General features: G+C 43.1%; 2 protein-coding genes and 1 long non-coding RNA gene across 9 annotated transcripts in view; 2 read left to right on the top strand and 1 right to left on the bottom strand.

Moving 5' to 3' along the window:
• The window catches only part of itpr1b (inositol 1,4,5-trisphosphate receptor, type 1b), a 31,325-nt gene extending 19,020 nt beyond the window's left edge, over positions 1-12,305 (top strand). For 5 of the 7 annotated variants that reach the window (XM_061292277.1, XM_061292276.1, XM_061292273.1 and 2 more), the window contains 18 exons: positions 327-510; positions 580-842; positions 1,329-1,529; positions 2,152-2,262; positions 2,360-2,455; positions 2,515-2,649; positions 2,785-2,892; positions 2,975-3,206; positions 4,284-4,406; positions 5,686-5,861; positions 5,990-6,154; positions 6,255-6,444; positions 6,833-6,916; positions 7,250-7,398; positions 7,594-7,759; positions 8,490-8,650; positions 10,240-10,401; positions 11,194-12,305. In XM_061292277.1, the coding sequence (XP_061148261.1) occupies positions 327-510; positions 580-842; positions 1,329-1,529; positions 2,152-2,262; positions 2,360-2,455; positions 2,515-2,649; positions 2,785-2,892; positions 2,975-3,206; positions 4,284-4,406; positions 5,686-5,861; positions 5,990-6,154; positions 6,255-6,444; positions 6,833-6,916; positions 7,250-7,398; positions 7,594-7,759; positions 8,490-8,650; positions 10,240-10,401; positions 11,194-11,280 (2,793 nt within the window). In that variant the 3' untranslated portion in view covers positions 11,281-12,305. The remainder of the gene's footprint in view (positions 1-326; positions 511-579; positions 843-1,328; positions 1,530-2,151; positions 2,263-2,359; positions 2,456-2,514; positions 2,650-2,784; positions 2,893-2,974; positions 3,207-4,283; positions 4,407-5,685; positions 5,862-5,989; positions 6,155-6,254; positions 6,445-6,832; positions 6,917-7,249; positions 7,399-7,593; positions 7,760-8,489; positions 8,651-10,239; positions 10,402-11,193) is intronic. The other 2 variants (XM_061292278.1, XM_061292274.1) reach the window with 1 other exon arrangement.
• Positions 7,522-8,711, bottom strand: LOC133162848 (uncharacterized). Its single transcript, XR_009716284.1, has 3 exons — positions 8,570-8,711; positions 8,398-8,491; positions 7,522-7,701 (listed from the first exon to the last, which is right to left on the bottom strand). It is a non-coding gene; the product is annotated as an uncharacterized LOC133162848 (long non-coding RNA).
• Positions 12,306-13,342: 1,037 nt separating the features above from the next.
• On the top strand, positions 13,343-16,738 carry bhlhe40 (basic helix-loop-helix family, member e40). Its single transcript, XM_061292318.1, has 5 exons — positions 13,343-13,877; positions 13,960-14,023; positions 14,105-14,212; positions 14,551-14,674; positions 14,942-16,738. Exons 1-5 carry the CDS (start codon positions 13,801-13,803, stop codon positions 15,775-15,777), a joined length of 1,209 nt encoding a protein of 402 aa, XP_061148302.1. The 5' UTR covers positions 13,343-13,800; the 3' UTR covers positions 15,778-16,738.
• Positions 16,739-16,946: the final 208 nt, after the last annotated feature.

Below are 16,946 nucleotides of genomic sequence, written 5' to 3'. Positions count from 1 at the left end.
GCACACAAACACACGCGCACACAAAATCCTGTTAATGTTGGCTTCTGCACGACTGTGTGCAAGCATGTGACCACGTGTGCAGCATGTGCAAGTTTGAGAGGTTTTTTTTCTTCAGCGGAGATTTAATATTTCTTTAAAAATGAGAAATAGGGACTTTATCTTAAATTTGTTATTTATGTGTCAAATTGGTGACCCTTAACATGAATTAGAGCTCAAAAATTAACTCTCATTCTGAAAAGGCTGTTGAACGCAAAAACATTTTGTTTTTTCCTGAGCAATTTATTTTGCCCACAAACACGTTTTGTTCATTTTTTTCCCCCACACAGCGCTCATTCTATCAGCGTTTGACAGGCGATAACAAGTCCGAGAAATTCTTCAAGGTGTTCAATGAACGCATGAAGCTGGCCCAGCAGGAAATCAAGGCCACGGTGACTGTGAACACCAGTGACTTGGGCAACAAGAAGAAAGATGAGGAGCCTCCCGACAAAGACACGCCAGCGCGCAACAAAGGTGAGCGGCCGCAAAATCATAAAATAATGCGTGAATGAAAATGATTTCCCGTTTGACTGTTGTGGTTAGTTAAGGACGTGGCGCTGGTGGCTGCGGTTACAGAAGAGGTGAAGGAGCAGCTGGTGGAAGCCTCAGCTGTCACCAAGAAGGCCTTCACAACATACCGTCGTGAGGTTGAAGCTGAAGAGCACCAAGCAGCAGCCGACAGCTCCTCCCTAGCAACCGCCGATAAGGGCCAGGAGGACGGCGAGATGAGTGTCATCATCACCATCATGCAGCCCATTTTGCGCCTCATGCAACTGCTGTGTGAAAATCACAACAGAGATCTGCAGGTCTGTCAAACACACACAAGTGCAATGACATTTCACATAATTAAACTTTCAAGCCTTTTTTTTTTTTTAAATCTGCACACTCAGTTGAGTAGAAATGAAACTGATGAAAATAGGCACCGGTTGCAGAACTTATTGCAGCTGTTTCCATGTCTGGTCGGTCTCAGTCTGGTTTCACTATGAGCTGGATGTTGTTGTTTAGCTCAAGTGAGCCACACTTCCTTCATGCATTGATTCTGCACCAAACTAAAAAAAACATTTACGCCATTTTATTTTGGCAAGAATTTTAATAGCTGTATAAGCTACCTTTAAAGAATAACTGTATCTGTTGCTATGACTACAATTGCACATTGTTTAGGGATTTAAGATCCTGTAGCCATCTTGGAGGTACAATTGGTCAAAGGAAAGCTCAGAACAAAATAAACGGTGATCTCCAAGCTATGATACAGTCTGACGCTCTCGTGGTTTTATTCCCTTCATCTCCTCCAGAACTTCCTACGCAATCAAAATAACAAGAACAACTACAACCTGGTTTGCGAGACACTTCAATTCCTGGACTGTATTTGCGGCAGCACCACGGGGGGTCTGGGGCTGCTCGGACTGTACATCAACGAGAAGAATGTGGGACTCATCAACCAGACAGTGGAGAGCCTCACTGAATACTGTCAAGGTCCCTGTCATGAGAACCAGGTGATCCACACCGCGTAGTTTAGTTTGGACTCCTTTTCACTTTCCTAAGAGTGCTTTCAAGGGAGTACAAAGTGAGAAGAAGTTATTTGTTAATCGAAACGGAAGTGAGATCAACCAATAGCCCTATTCCGGCGTGATGTTTACGACTAGTGACATGCCCAAATAAACAAGGCAGCACAAAGACGGCCTTCAGCAAATTTGACCTGCAGTCAAGAAATGTCAGCCTCCTCCTCAGCGCATGACCGGGGTGTGTGATCTCCAAATTGACATGCCTATCAGTCATGAAAGAAAGTGCCCTCGAGTGCTGCTTAAGCCGTCTTCAGCTATATTTCTACACAGCAGATCCACAGGCATGTGCTTCTTTTTTTCCCGAGCTAGATGTGATTCGCCAATTTCATAATCTTGTCAATGCACACTCGGATGAGAAGCAGGAATCTCCCTAAATATTGTTCTTACATTTTCTCAAGACTTCTGCATGCATGACCCCCTCATAATTATGCTATGAAATAGCAAAGCTCATATGTGGGGAAAAGCCCAAAATAATTGGTTGTTCCACATGTGAACTGATACATTTCAATTTTAACTGAGTTGCTGCACGTATCTCTCCTCGTTTGTCCTGTAGAACTGCATTGCGACGCACGAATGCAATGGCATTGACATTATCATAGCGCTTATCCTCAACGACATCAATCCACTTGGCAAGAAGAGGATGGACTTGGTGTTGGAACTGAAAGTAAGTCATAGTTCATTTCATCGTCTGATTTTTCAGCCCGTCCAGCCACTCCAGTGATTTTCAATCGACTCTTGGTGTATATCCCCCCCCCCCACAGAATAACGCCTCCAAGCTTCTTCTCGCCATTATGGAGAGTCGTCACGATAGCGAGAATGCCGAAAGGATCCTGTACAACATGAGGCCTAAAGAGCTGGTACATGGTTCAGTTAATCCAAATTCTCTGGATTTCTTCTGACATGATGTTCTGTGCAGGTTGAAGTGATCAAGAAGGCCTACATGCAGGGGGAGATAGAGGTGGAGGAGCCTCAGGAGGGTGAAGACGGAGAAGAAGAACACTCTGCTTCTCCGCGAAATGTTGGCCACAATATCTATATCTTGGCACATCAAGTAAGAGCACATCTGTGTGAGCACACACACCCATAAATACCTTCAGGCATTGGACCGTTTCTAACCGTTTAAGGATCGTCTTTGATTTGAAAAGCTGAATCACGATCTCCAGAGATGTTTTGTTTGTCATTGAAGTTGGCCCGACATAACAAGGAACTGCAAGGCATGTTGAAACCAGGAGGGACGTACGGAGAAGGTGACGAGGCGCTGGAGTTTTACGCAAAGCACACAGCTCAGATCGAGGTGTGTCGCCCGTGTTTTCGCATCTTCTGGATCGGGGCGGCGCAACCAAACAAATGTTTGATGCTGTTCTGCTTTTGTTCAGATTGTCCGTTTGGACCGAACCATGGAGCAAATAGTTTTTCCCGTGCCCAACATCTGCGAGTTTCTCACTCAAGAGTCCAAACTGCGTGTGTACTACACCACGGAGCGCGACGAGCAAGGCAGCAAGATAAATGACTTCTTTTTGCGCTCCGAGGATCTTTTTAATGAGATGAATTGGCAGAAGAAGCTGCGAGGTACTCAAGAGGCGACTGGTAACGCCAACACCGTTCCCTGTGCGTCTTCCTCCGAAACAACTTTATTCCTTCTAGTTCTACTTTCGTATGACTTCTTCTCATATCTCTCCGGGCCTTGATGAAAACACAAATATTGACATTGAGTTAGCCGTTAAAGTTTTCGCGTCATCTCTAATATGGTGGCAGTTCGGAAAGCACCACGTCCAACCACTGTTTGTTAATTGTTAGATAATGTTTTATTTCTGCACGTTACCTTCAGTGATTTTTACAATTTGTTAAAAAAAAAACATCGCTTTTTTAATGTAAAATATTCATTTTTAACCTTGAACCCAATTAGGATAACAGCTATGTGGCCTCCCGGAGAGATATTAGTAGACACACCTTGCAAAACATGTTAGGCCAAACAAGATTTTTATTGAGTTTGAGATTTTGATAAGGGCTCAAAGTTGCTACTTTGTTCATGTTTGGATTTTTGCCTTGAGACACAAAAGGGCGTGGTCAGCTTTGTGGCTGATACAATACAATACAATATATTTTTATTTATATTGCGGTATTGCCGTAACAACGCCCTTTTCTCTTCATTTAGTTTAATTTTGTCTTATAGGACCAATATTAATATAACTGTGGTAATATCACCAAATATATGAGTAAGCCTTTGTGCCACTTTTTTACTGTTAAATATAATGATATGTTACTTTTGTTGACCCTCCGAATGATGTCATCAGAAAAGAACCGAGAAGCGCCTTTTGTTACTCTTTAGTTCCATGCATGTGTTGCGGCTTGTCCCATGACTGCGCACAAAGCATGATCATTTCTTTGCTATCGTGGGAAGAGTACTACCTTCTTCCTACCAAAATGGAGAAGCACAAATGGAGAGTAAATTGTTCCATTGATGCTCAGCCCTTGACATGAATGACATCATTTGCTAAATTTCAGAAATCCCCCACCTTCAGTTCCTCTATTTTCATTAACCGGGGGTGGGCATGGGGGGGGGGGGGGGGGGTGTTTTTGGGTCTCATTGGCATGCTCTCCTGACTACAGTTTTAAGTCTGCAGGCTGTAATTCAGTAATTAAAAAAATAATAATAATGTTCTTGATCCGTATCAATCATTTCAGCTCAGCCCATCCTCTACTGGTGCTCCAGGAACATGTCTTTCTGGAGCAGCATCTCTTTCAACCTGGCTGTTCTCATGAACCTGCTGGTGGCCTTCTTCTACCCTCTGGAGGGCTTTCGTGAAGGTTAGCGAGCTCAGACTATAAATGCATTTTGGTTGTGAGTTTTTTGTTTAAAATTAGCAGACACAACCTTCCTGCTGTTTTGCTTCTATCCTCATGTTGTGATGTCGGTAACAAAAACATGAAAATAGGTGGATTTAAAGAAAAAGCTATTAGGTTCTGCATCAGATGTGAAAATACAAACGCAAAAAGACGTAGAAATATTTTAAATAAAAAAATAGAAGAATTGACATCACTTTTCCAACATTTTTGTCGATTCTCCAAAATAACATTTAGATATCTATAAGCGGTTGTTTTTGTCTTTGTGCTGGTGGAGTTTATGTGTTTGGTCATGGTTCTTCCCCAAAGTTTACATTTCCTGCTATGGTCAACACAGACTTAGCCAAGTGAAAATAGTTTTCCGTCGAAGCCAGAGTGGCCTCCTTCAAGCAGAATATTACAAAACTCCCCTTTTGCTCTCTTAATAGTATAATAACCGAGGGCATGTGCGAACCCGTGGCCATTAAAGCTTCTATTGTTCCCGAGCGGAGAGAAGACTCGCATTGTGATACTCGTGAACTTCCAATTGTTCAGATGTGGGGTTGAACGGCGAGATCCCCTTTGTTGCAACTTTCTCAGAGGACTCGAGGTTGTCGGAGTAGCTTTAGAAACGTCATACGGCTTGTCGTGTCAAAGGTCCTGAAAGCTTTTGCTGATTATCGCACTTCAACCATCTAAAGTAGTTTCATTTAAGGTCCTCCTCGGATTGTTTTTGGAGAAGAAATGAAAGGTCTCAGAATGTGTGTGACATCCAACCTTCTCTGTCTGCCTTTGCTGCCAACTCAGCCCTACAATGCAGCACGCCGCGTCCATCCCCGGTGAATTCAGCTTGAGCCAAGTATATTTTTAGCCAGCCAGGTTATGTAACAAGTTTGCATCGTTTGGATCTGAGCACAGAGGCGAGAAGGAAACTCCCAATGGCAATTTATGTCACCTGGAGTCGATACGAATCTTTTGTTATTTCGCCTCATGGTTCAAATTGGAATGCTGTGTTACCATGGCACTGAGCATTAGTACACTGGGCAATTGTTTTTCTTTTTTTGGGGGGGGGGGTGGTTATGTCTTAGCTGTGAAATACCCAAACGATTCTCAAAATACCACCAAAATGATTCCCAACCTTTAAGCACAGGCATGTCCAATTTCCCGCTAGGCCTTAACCCATGATCCTTTTCGAATAACAGAAATTGTCAAAAAAAATGTCTTATGATATATTAATGTGACCGTTATCTTTGGTCATCCTCAGGAACCCTGGAACCTCATCTATCTGCCTTGCTGTGGCTGGCCATGCTGGTTTCTCTCGCTATTGTCATTGTTCTCCCTCAGCCACACGGTATCCGGGCACTCATCGCCTCGACGATCTTGCGGCTCATCTTTTCGGTCGGCCTTGAGCCCACCTTACTTCTACTGGGTGGCTTTAATGTAAGCGTGAAATTGTTTTCCATCCAATAATATCTGTACTAAAATCTAAACAATGTCACATTGCGCAATCGTTACCTTTGTGTGTCTTTGCAATTACTGTCTCGTGTGGCTACGTGTCGTGTTGTCAGTTATGTAACAAAGTCATCTTCCTGATGAGCTTTGTTGGCAACCGTGGTACATTCACACGAGGCTACCGAGCCATGATCACCGATGTGGAGTTCCTGTACCACCTGCTGTACCTGATTATCTGCACCCTGGGGGTCTTTGTCCACGTCTTCTTTTATAGCCTGCTAGTGGGTGAACACACACACACACACACACACACACACACACACACAAATGCTACCATACCTGACTACCGTACGCATCAAAAACAATGTGTTTTGTTTTCAGCTATTCGATCTTATTTATCGAGAAGAGACCTTGCTGAATGTTATCAAGAGTGTGACCCGCAACGGCCGCTCCATTGTGCTAACAGCGGTGCTGGCGCTGATTCTTGTCTACCTCTTCTCCATTGTGGGTTACATTGTCTTCAAAGACGATTTCATTTTAGCTGTCGACAGGATACCCAACAAATCCCTGGGTATGTTCAACACGGACTTCTCAATGGTTTTAAGAACATTTTACTATTTATTGTCTAGATTTCGGTTTTATGGTTACATTACAATATATTGTGGTTGTTTCTGTTTCTCGTCAAATTCATTATTTAATTAACATCTAATTGTTTTTGTCATCAGTTGTCGTCACCAGCACATTTCCGTGATAGGTCAAACAAAAAAAAATCTTTTGGAGCTAATTCTATAGACGCTCCCAGAGCTTAGGATCTGCTGAGGTCACGCATGACAGTCTGATTTCTGTATGACCTTAACCAAAAAACAAGCTTAGGGGTATTTAACGGAAGGGGTTGCGTTTGGCATAAAACTTGAAGTTACCCATTGGTAAAACTATTGTATGAATCCTTTGCCTTCCAGAACTTGGAGCCAGTATTATGGGACAGTTCTTTTCAGGTGGTACGTGCCAAAAAGAAAATGGAGAAAACTGTTCTGCAGAAGCTCGTAAGTAGTGATCAAGGTCTTCAGCTTGTTTTGTGCATGTACGTAATTGTTGCCGGGTGAATTGGCAAGGCTCCTTGTTGTCTCGGGGGAATAAGCTTCAAACCTTAAATCGGGGCACGGGGTTTACAGGTCAGGGGTGGATGACCTTTAGGCACAAGCAAGTCAATGGCTCCACTCAGCGATGGCGCGAGCTTCCATTGGGAGAGCGGCATGCATGCTACTTTCGAATTCTTGTATTAACCTTAAATCACTTTTTGTGAATCACGGGTGTCAGCTGACGTAGTTTTGGTGAATTCTCAAAAGCATCGCGTGTGTGTGTGTTTTTCTCGGTAGCTTCTCATGCCATCCAACCATCTGCAGTGGTGATAGAGGACAAAGAAAGAGCATGTGATTCCTTACTCATGTGCATTGTCACAGTCTTGAGCCACGGCCTTCGGAGCGGGGGAGGTGTCGGGGATGTACTGCGCAAGCCGTCCAAAGAGGTGCACAATGGAAATGTCGTCCAAAAAATTCAATTGTCTTTTTTTTTTTTTAATGACAATTCCTTTAAATAAATCGTGATCATCGTCGGTTCTCTTCCCAAATGATTTATTTCCATTGAGCACGACCCAATGTATAATTGGGTGCAAAATTTATGTACAAAAAAGCAAAGTTTTTTTTTTTCTTGGGTTTACCAGGAGCCGCTCTTTGCAGCCAGGGTGATCTATGATCTGCTGTTCTTCTTCATGGTTATTATCATCGTTCTGAACCTCATCTTTGGTGTCATCATTGATACGTTTGCGGACCTGAGGAGTGAGAAGCAAAAGAAAGAGGAAATCCTGAAGACAACATGTTTTATCTGCGGTGAGTCGCCGTGGGCGGGCCTCGCCCCGTGTTGCGGCGTGTCATTTCAAAAATGTCGGGAAAAGTCGACGAGGACTTCTGAACTTGATTCGGTTTTTATAAAATTGACTTTAAATGGCAAGTGTGTGCTGACTTTGAGGCAAAGGTGGCACTCAAGCACGCAAAATTAAGCAATAGCAGTTTTGAGATTCTTTTTTGGATCTCTTTTTTTTTTAAATGTCACAAAACCTGCCGTTTGAACAGAGCTTGCAGACTTTCAATATCCACTCTCTGTCTGCTCCAACCACTTGTCGCTTTTCAAATGTTTCCGATCCGATTACTGTCGGAGCAGAAGTAGCTTTAGCCGTGTCCCATAACACCACACGCAGACGGCAGAGCTGATGCAGCGTGGCAAGCGTTTAGAAATGGGCTGCATTTCTGGGTAGTGTAAACAAGCAAACGCCTCCGCTTCCCAGAATGACTGCTGAGTCACTTCGGGTGCTGCTGGGGAGGAGGTGGAGTCTGTTTTTAAGGGTATTTTTTTATTTGTTCATTTCTCTTCCATCACTAAAGTCTTAATTGTTGACTTTGTAAGGTGACTGCTTGCCATTTGAAAAGGCCAATAAACACGTTTTTTTTTATTTACACAACAAACCAACCTTTGTAGCCATTTTCCACGAGCATAATTCCGCCATGTCGGAAGCGTGTTGTTTAGGTTCATCTACTGTATGTGTGTCTTTTCTGGTTTCAGGTCTGGAGAGAGATAAGTTTGACAATAAGACGGTCACCTTTGAGGAGCATATCAAAGTTGAACACAACATGTGGCACTACCTGTTCTTCATCGTCCTGGTGAAGGTCAAAGACTCCACTGAGTACACTGGCCCTGAGAGCTACGTGGCTGAAATGATCAGGGTAAGCTTGAACAATTTGAAATGGAGTCATCTGCAGCAGTTTTCTTTTACCACACAGTATTTGTCTTGATGCTTCTGAAGCAAGAATCGGCATTACGTAATCCCTTCCCCTTGAATTCTTCTCAAGTATTATTGCATGACTCGGCTTTGTGAACCGTCTGTGTCCGGCGTTTAATCCCGCTCGGCAGCTGGGCGTGCGCGTGTTGCATGCACGCGTCCGTAACAAAAAGAGTTAGTGACTGCAATTTGAACGATAAACGTGTTTCGCTCAAACATCCATACTTCCCCCCTGCTGACGATCCTACTCTCAAGTTCGGCCTCCTACTTTGTTTCATTTTATTCGGTGATGAAATAGACACCTCGGGAGAGAAGGTGGCGGCAAACAGACTCCTCCGATAATGACTTTGATTGACGTCACTCGTGGAGGAGTCAGGGATGAAGTGTCACGTATACAACATGACACGATGACTCGTAATCACTCATTGCCCTTTATTGCGTATGTGAAACCCGACATCTAATCTCAGTGCAGCAAATCAACAAATGCAAAGCTTTTGCTCTTGCCCTAAATTCTGAGACATTTTGGCAGATTTTCGACAAATAGAGCAGCTGTCCTGTGGGTTCATGTTTTTTTTCTTGCCAGTTTAACCACAGAAGAACATGTTTCTGTATCACGGGGGCTTCCAAAAGAAGACAGGACAGCAACTTTTTACCATAGTCTGAAGTCTGCAGTATTCAAGATTTTTCTTCTGCAAGCTACAATTGTCTACATAATCGCCTACAATTTCCCACAATCTCATTGATTTGTCAAGTAAATTTGGTCATTTACTTTTTTTGAAGAATATGCGCAGAACTGAAAGTGGGACACGTATTGCAATATAAAAAAAAAATGAGGGAAGCTCTCAGCTGCTCTGCGTGTCAACACCTTTGCAACCACCCAGGCTTCGTTTACGTCCTGGAAGTGGAGCCTGCGCATGCCATGTCGCTTGGCCTTTCACAATGAGTGTATGCTACTCCTTATCTTAGTTCTGTGTTTTTCCCCTTCTCCACCGCTTTGTGGTGTGAGTACACACACGCACACAACACACACAGTTGTGCTCATAATAATAGCAGTCTAACGTCACTAAATTGATCAGTCACAGTTTTTGCTGTATTTTATATTTCTATAGATCAAAACATTTTGTGGTTGAATTGGTCCTCAACCGTTCTCAATGGCAGGTCCCTTTTGTGCTTTAGTTGTAATCGATGGCCTTGTGGCAGTGATGCGGGGGGGGGGGGGGGGGGTTATGGGAAAAATGCGTTGAAGGGTCAAACCCGGTGACCCTTTCATATGACTCGTGGCTAATTTGGAGGTAGGGTCAGACGGCATGCATTTAGAACGGCACGTGGTGGTCAAGTCAGTCACAGAGGTCGAAAAGAAGCATGAAGGAATTCACCCAAACTGCCCTTTTGACCGTACTGGCTTAAGTCGTCTAGTAAACGGATCACCAACCTTTGTGAAAGTCAAAGGCACTTCTTGGCAACCGAAAATATCATATTTGCAAATCAGATGCATGCATGGCTGATCTCACCTGGCTAATTTTTGTATGCTAGGAGCACAACTTGGACTGGTTCCCCCGGATGCGGGCCATGTCATTGGTCAGCAGCGACGCGGATGGGGAACAGAATGAAATTCGAAGCCTCCAAGAAAAGCTGGAGTCCACCATGAAACTGGTGTCCAACCTCTCTGGCCAGCTGACTGAGCTCAAAGAACAGGTTGGTTACGTCTAGATACAATCAGTTTACACAATTAAATATTCAAGCTTGGACAGCAAATGTCCATTTAAATGAAGGATGGTTAAAAAGAAACACTCGCGAGTCACAGGGTTGTTTGTTTTTACAAAACAGTATTGCTTACTTGTGCTCTGTAGAATTTTTTTATTTTTTTATTTAATAAATATTTTTGAAGCCATTTCAATGGGTTTATGCGTGCTGTAGCATTGCACAATTTTTTGCAATCCTGTTTTTCTAGTAAACAGAATTGTACAACGGCTTTACCCTTAAAATGAGAAGCGCATGTGGGGAAGTGAATGTCACCGAGACCTTTTGACCCAGACAGGAGGAAATGATGGGCTTGTTGAACACGTGGCATGTAGAGAGTGCTTTTAATTTAAAAAAATATATATTCGAATTCCTTGGCTCACAATCACAGTGGTTTCATTCGTTCAATTCACCGACAATCAATTTGTACAGTATCAGAATGTCTAATTTGGCCGTGTTTATTTTTTTAAACGAGAACAAATGATTCCAAATGCTCATGAGCGCAAAACAGGGTCAATGTGAATCCCAAACGCCAAAGAAACAAAGTTAGTAAATCACTGCCAAAATGTTGGGCCTTTGTGTCAAGGTTCAAATCACCAACTACAAAGTTGACTCTGAACAGAAAATGTGCGTTATGACTCTCAATAGCTGACGATTTACATGAGTCGTTTTCAGAATTGCTTTTGCATATTACGCAGCTTCCGTCTGCCCTTCTCCTATGCGCCCACATTGTCTTTTTTTTTTTAGATGACCGAACAGAGGAAGCAAAAGCAGCGGATTGGCCTGCTGGGCCACCCGCAGCACATGAACGTAAACCCGCAACAGCCCGCATAGGCCCGAGAGACGGCGCCTGAAGCACCTCAGCATCAGCCTTATGTCCGGACACGGAAGCCCTTACTCTACCGACCAGTGTGAGTGCAGTCAATCGGAATTCGCTAATCTAGTTGCAGTCTCTCTACTGTGTGCAGATCTCACTCCGAACACTGACACTCACCCACCCAGCTCACAAAAAGTGTTTGTGCCAAATGTTTTCGATGTAATATTACACTGGGTTTATCCATGCGTGTCACTTGCAAATTGGGGAGGGTTCAGTTTCATTCCCGTCCATTTTAAATCAGGTTTCTATTTTAGGTCAAACAAGCAGTATTACTTGTTTTTTGTATTTTGTGCAATATATAAGATTAAATATAGAACCTCATGTGGATGTGAGTTCCACAAAACATTGTATTTTACAGTTGACCAGTATTCTGTGTTTAAGTCTCGCTGGATAAAATAGGGACTTGATTTCGATTTTACGTATGTGACTTTTGCGATTATGCTGTATTTAATAAATTAACTGCCTGTTTTTTTTTTTTTGTAATTCTGTATTTATTTAAATTAAGTGTACCGCACTTAATAAGAATGTATTGCAAAACCATGGCGTGTTTTCCTTCATCGGTTTAAATCCAAACGCCATTTTCATTCATATTAATCTACGGTATTAGAAAGATTTACTTGTCAAGTAACCCTGCTTCAGTTTACGGAACAGAATCACATCTCATTTGCGGAAAACGTACCCGCTTTGTGACTGTTCTTGTTCGCAAATTATTTCTGCTTGCACTTTAATTTTAATAAAGAAATAAGCAGTACAGAGGATGGGTGGGTGGGTGGATGGATGGATGGATTTTTTTTTTTTTACTGTATGTATGAATAGTTTATTTAAGTTCATTGCTTGCCTTTGACTTTGTATAGCCAAACTGATTGATTGAGAATACTAATTGTTCATTTATAGCATTGTAAGAAATAACTAAAGATCAGGGCAATGCCATGTTGTATATTTAGGTAGAAATATCTATTAAAATGGATGTATTTATCCTTTACGTTTCCTCTCTGCTGTTTAGTTTATATATATATATATAGTGAGATAAAAAAAAAAAATATATATATATATATATATATATATATATATATTTTTTTTTTTTTTTATATATATATATATATATATTTTTTTTTATCTGCTCACACGATCATACGGTAGTCTTGCCACAATGACTCATTTTGTGCTATATCAGAAAAAAAAAAAATAGTTTTGTTATTTTTGTCAAAAGGTACCAGGTCAAAAATGAAATAATTTAGCTATTGCTTATGAATAAAACGATAGCGGCGTTTTTGGCAAACGGAGCTTGTCTACGTCACAGCCCGGGGTACCAACATGTTTTTAATCGCTTGCCGTTTGTATGCAACGTGACACGGAACAAGCAGGTCCGGTTTTGGAAACATGACAGCACGTTTCAAGCACGTCGCAAAGTCTAGCACGCTGCCAAAGCCTCACACAACCACTTGGAAGCGCGCCATGATTGACAAAATAACACGTGCTGTTTCATGCTGTACTTTGAAAACAACCCCACCCACTCTCCAAAATAAAAATAGTATAGTTTTGATACCATTTGAATTTGTTTTATCATACCCCAAGCCAACAACGAAGAAAAATGATGCATTCCTCCTCAAATAAAGAGAGCACTTGAAAAATTAATAAAAAATGTTAGGCTACTGCAACAATTTGTACAATAGCAGTTATTAATAGTTAATAATAGACGTAGTTATATTACTGTAATCAAGCATTAAAAAGAAAGTATCCGGTATATTGCAACGTTATGTAACCTCTGCGACACACAGCACGAGTCAGTGTGGTGTCAATACACTTGTCACGCCCACTATAAACTTTATTTTATTTTTTATTCAAATGAAACGTTAGTATTTTACGCGCTGTGTGAGTTTTCCGTCTGCTGCTCTACTTTGTGTCTTTGATAATAAATGGCAGGGGGGGGGGGGGGGGTGTTTAGGACAAAAGCTTGCACACTGTGTCCAGAGAGTCGGAGCGTGGTGGTACACGGGACTCGGCTCCCGTGGGACGCGATAGGCCTACTCCAGTAATAGGCTGTACTTAGCCCGCGCGTGCGTGCATGCGTGCACAGGCAGGAAGCAGCGACGCAGGCAGGGAGGGAGCAAGGGGCTGGATGAGGGGGAGAGCCCTTGAAAGCGCCGTCCAACACGTGAGGCTCATGTGATGGACTTCACAGTTGCACAGTGTGTTTGGAGACGAGGGACGTGCCAGGAGTCACAGGACTTGTTCCACACGTAGGCATCGAGCCACACGCCCGCCCATTCCTCGCGCACACTCAGTCGGACCAAGCAAACCAGCCTTGGTCAGTCGTAACGGCGCTCCAGTGCGCGCACACCCAGAAGGAGACGAACGCGCGTCCCACCAAGAGACGCACGAGATATTACGGAATTTTGGGGATCTTTTTTTCCCACCTCGGATTGTTTCTGTTTGTTGTATGCTTTTGGTAATTTGACGTTTTGCATTTGAGCGACATGGAAGGAATTACGAGGGCGCAAGCGCCACCCTTTGTGCCCAAATCTCCATCCCTGGATATCGCTGACATGCAGGGGTAAGGATTATATAACAAATGTTTATTTTGGCCACATTTTACATTTTTTTGCCATAAATGTAATTAACTTTTCTGCCTAAAGGATGGATTATCCAATGTACGTGTACAAGTCAAGAAGGGGACTAAAACGCGGCGATGAGAGCAGGGTAATGTCACATCCCGAGACTTTTTTTTATTTTTTATTTCTTGAATAAAAACTCACATGAGCGTGTCACTTCTATCCGCAGGAGACCTACAAGTTGCCACATCGACTAATCGAAAAGAAAAGACGAGACAGAATCAACGAATGCATTGCTCAGCTCAAAGATTTGCTACCGGAGCACCTTAAGCTCACAGTGAGTTTTGTTTTACTTTGTTGCATGTCTCGAATCCGTGAAAAACACACACCATCTGTTTTTTTTTTTTTAGAGGGAATAAAAAAGCACATTAATATAGATTTATTTTCCAAGTACAACTAAATGCATGGTTTATTTTTACTTTTTAAAATAAAAATGACATGATTTGTCGCTCTATTTTTGTATAATGGTAATTTAATTCTGTCAGGCGTAATGTACAGTAGAAGTGAATTGCATTGGATTACTATGCGGGTGTTGGCGGCTTAGCTTCAGTTTGGCTGCAGACCGTGTTACATAAGAAAGATCAACATTCTTATCGAAGGTCTTCCTGTATTTAGACGCTGGGTCATTTGGAGAAAGCGGTGGTCCTAGAACTCACTCTGAAGCACGTGAACGCCTTGAACACCCTGCTGGAGCAACAGCAACAGAAGATCATAGAGCTGCAAAAAGACCTGCGAATAAGTACGTTTGACAATTACACACGTACTATAGTGAAGTGAACTCCTATTGATGCAGCTGATACATTCCAGATCACGCAGTAGTAAAATTATGTAATATAGAGAAACGATAAGTTAAAAAAAAAAAAAAAAGCACTTCCACACAATTAAAATATGTTGACTGGATGTCTGTATAATGGATGTAGATGGATACAATATTTGCATGGAAAATTAAACTTCAAATCCTGTGTGAAGCATGAGAGTAACGTTGTTGCCTCCAACATTGGTCCAGGTGACCATGGCGGTGACGACCCAGAGGTCAGCGAGCAGATGTTCCGTTCGGGTTTCCACCTATGCGCAAAAGAGGTCCTCCACTATCTGGCTCGCCGAGACAACAGTCAGGACCTGATGCCATCCCATGTCATCAGCCACATCCACAAAGTCGCCTCGGAGGTCCTACAACATCAGAGCGACGAGCGCGTCTTTCAGAGTTCGGAGAAACCCGCAGAGCAGCCCTCCGGTGCCACCGAGGGCCCGTCCAAGAACTGCGTTCCCGTCATTCAAAGGACTTACCTGGGCGGGTTGGGCGAGCAGAGCGGCAGCGACACAGACACTGACAGCGGCTACGGGGGCGAGCACGACAAACGTGTCCCGAAAAGCCGGTGGTCGGACAGCCACAGAAAGGAGGGGGAGCTCAAGCGCAGCCCGTCCGAGCAGAGGCCTGATGACGTCGAGCACGAGGGCGGCGAGCCTCGGGCAAAGAAGTTGCGCTCTGACTCCTCTGAGGACGAAAGTCTTTCCGGTCCTCCTGCCGGCGGCCTCATGGCTTTCACGCCCAACCAGCACCCGCTCTGCCTCCCTTTCTATTTCATTCCGCCCGCAGCTGCGGCGGCCGCGGCGGCCTACCTGCCCATGCTGGAGAAGTGTTGGTATCCCGGCGGCATGCCAGTCATGTACCCAGGCATGAGCGCCTCTGCTGCCAGCTTAGCCCCAGAGACGCTCTCCCCACCTCGAGTCATGTCCCAAGGGGCGGGGTCTCCGGTTCCACGCCAAAGCCCCACGGACTCCCCTGTACTCCACAAAGCTTTAAAACAAGTCTCGGCGTTAAACTTGGAAACCGTAGAGTAAGCAACTTTGGCGCCCAACCCGTTGCATGACTCTGAAACACTGTGAATCCGCAAGAATGACTGTGTACGAGTTTAGCAGAGACCTTCTTTGCTGAATATCAGAGATTCATCCGGAATGTAAGGGACAGAAGATCCCACCCCACAACAGCTAGATACAGAAGGCTATATATATGTAGAACTGTCTATTTGCACACGCACACACACACACCAGTCTACGATGAATGTAAAGATTAAACAAAAGGCCCTTGTTCTTTTAGTAGATGCTGCTTGGACTCATTCGATCTGCTGAAGATCCAGGAATAACAGACCTACTTTTTTTTTTTTTTTTAAACAAAATTCCTTTTCACGTTGACCACAATAGATCACTCATCCTCCGGCTGTGTGGGGAGATCAACTCATGAGTGTTTGTAAAGAATTCAGGGCGTTGTCACTGTTTGAGGTGTGTCACTCATGATGCGTTGATGTGAGCATACTTGCTTTTATGATTTCCTCGTGACATCTGATTTACGCGCGCATCTAAATTGGTCTCCCGTGAAGTCGTGTCCTTTTTTGTTCATGCAACCCTCTACATTTTTATTTTTGATACGTGACCCAATGAGTGTATTTGCGTCGCCACCCGAGGAGGGATTCTGGTAGTCATGTGCCGTATGCCAAGCGTGTAGATACGTCGTTGTAGTTTTCAACCCAACTTGTGTCGTCTGTCAAATTCCAGATCAAACCAAGCCTGATCTCCATTCATGGTGTTGCCTTTGACGCATTTTGTCCAGACACACTGATTGATTCATTTGCTTTAAAATATCGTGTCTGTGGCAAAAAGAGTGAATGTAAAGTTGAGACAAAGTAGTTTTCTATAGAAAGAGGTACTTGGAATTTTTATTTTGAAATGTAACAGGATTGTTGGTAAAATTTTTGTAAAATATTATTGATATATATTAAAGTGATAATAAAGCTTTTTTTCCCAACTCTGCCTTTTTTTTTCATGCTTTCCATAACAACACATGCTTACATAAGACTTACATAACCCATAAAGTAGTCAAGCGGCTGTAAATCAGTAGCATGTCTTAGATTACAAACTGTAGACTTATCAAATTCTCAAAGATGTCAAAGTGTGCTATGTGTAAGGGTCTTGCACTCGTGGTTCAGTCTTATATTTTATTTCAGCCTAAAGGT

Source organism: Syngnathus typhle, linkage group LG11 (genome assembly GCF_033458585.1).
Source record: "Syngnathus typhle isolate RoL2023-S1 ecotype Sweden linkage group LG11, RoL_Styp_1.0, whole genome shotgun sequence".
In the NCBI taxonomy this organism is placed as follows: domain Eukaryota; kingdom Metazoa; phylum Chordata; class Actinopteri; order Syngnathiformes; family Syngnathidae; genus Syngnathus; species Syngnathus typhle.
The sequence above is the reverse complement of the archived record's forward strand: the minus strand, read 5'-3'. Positions and strand labels throughout refer to the sequence as shown.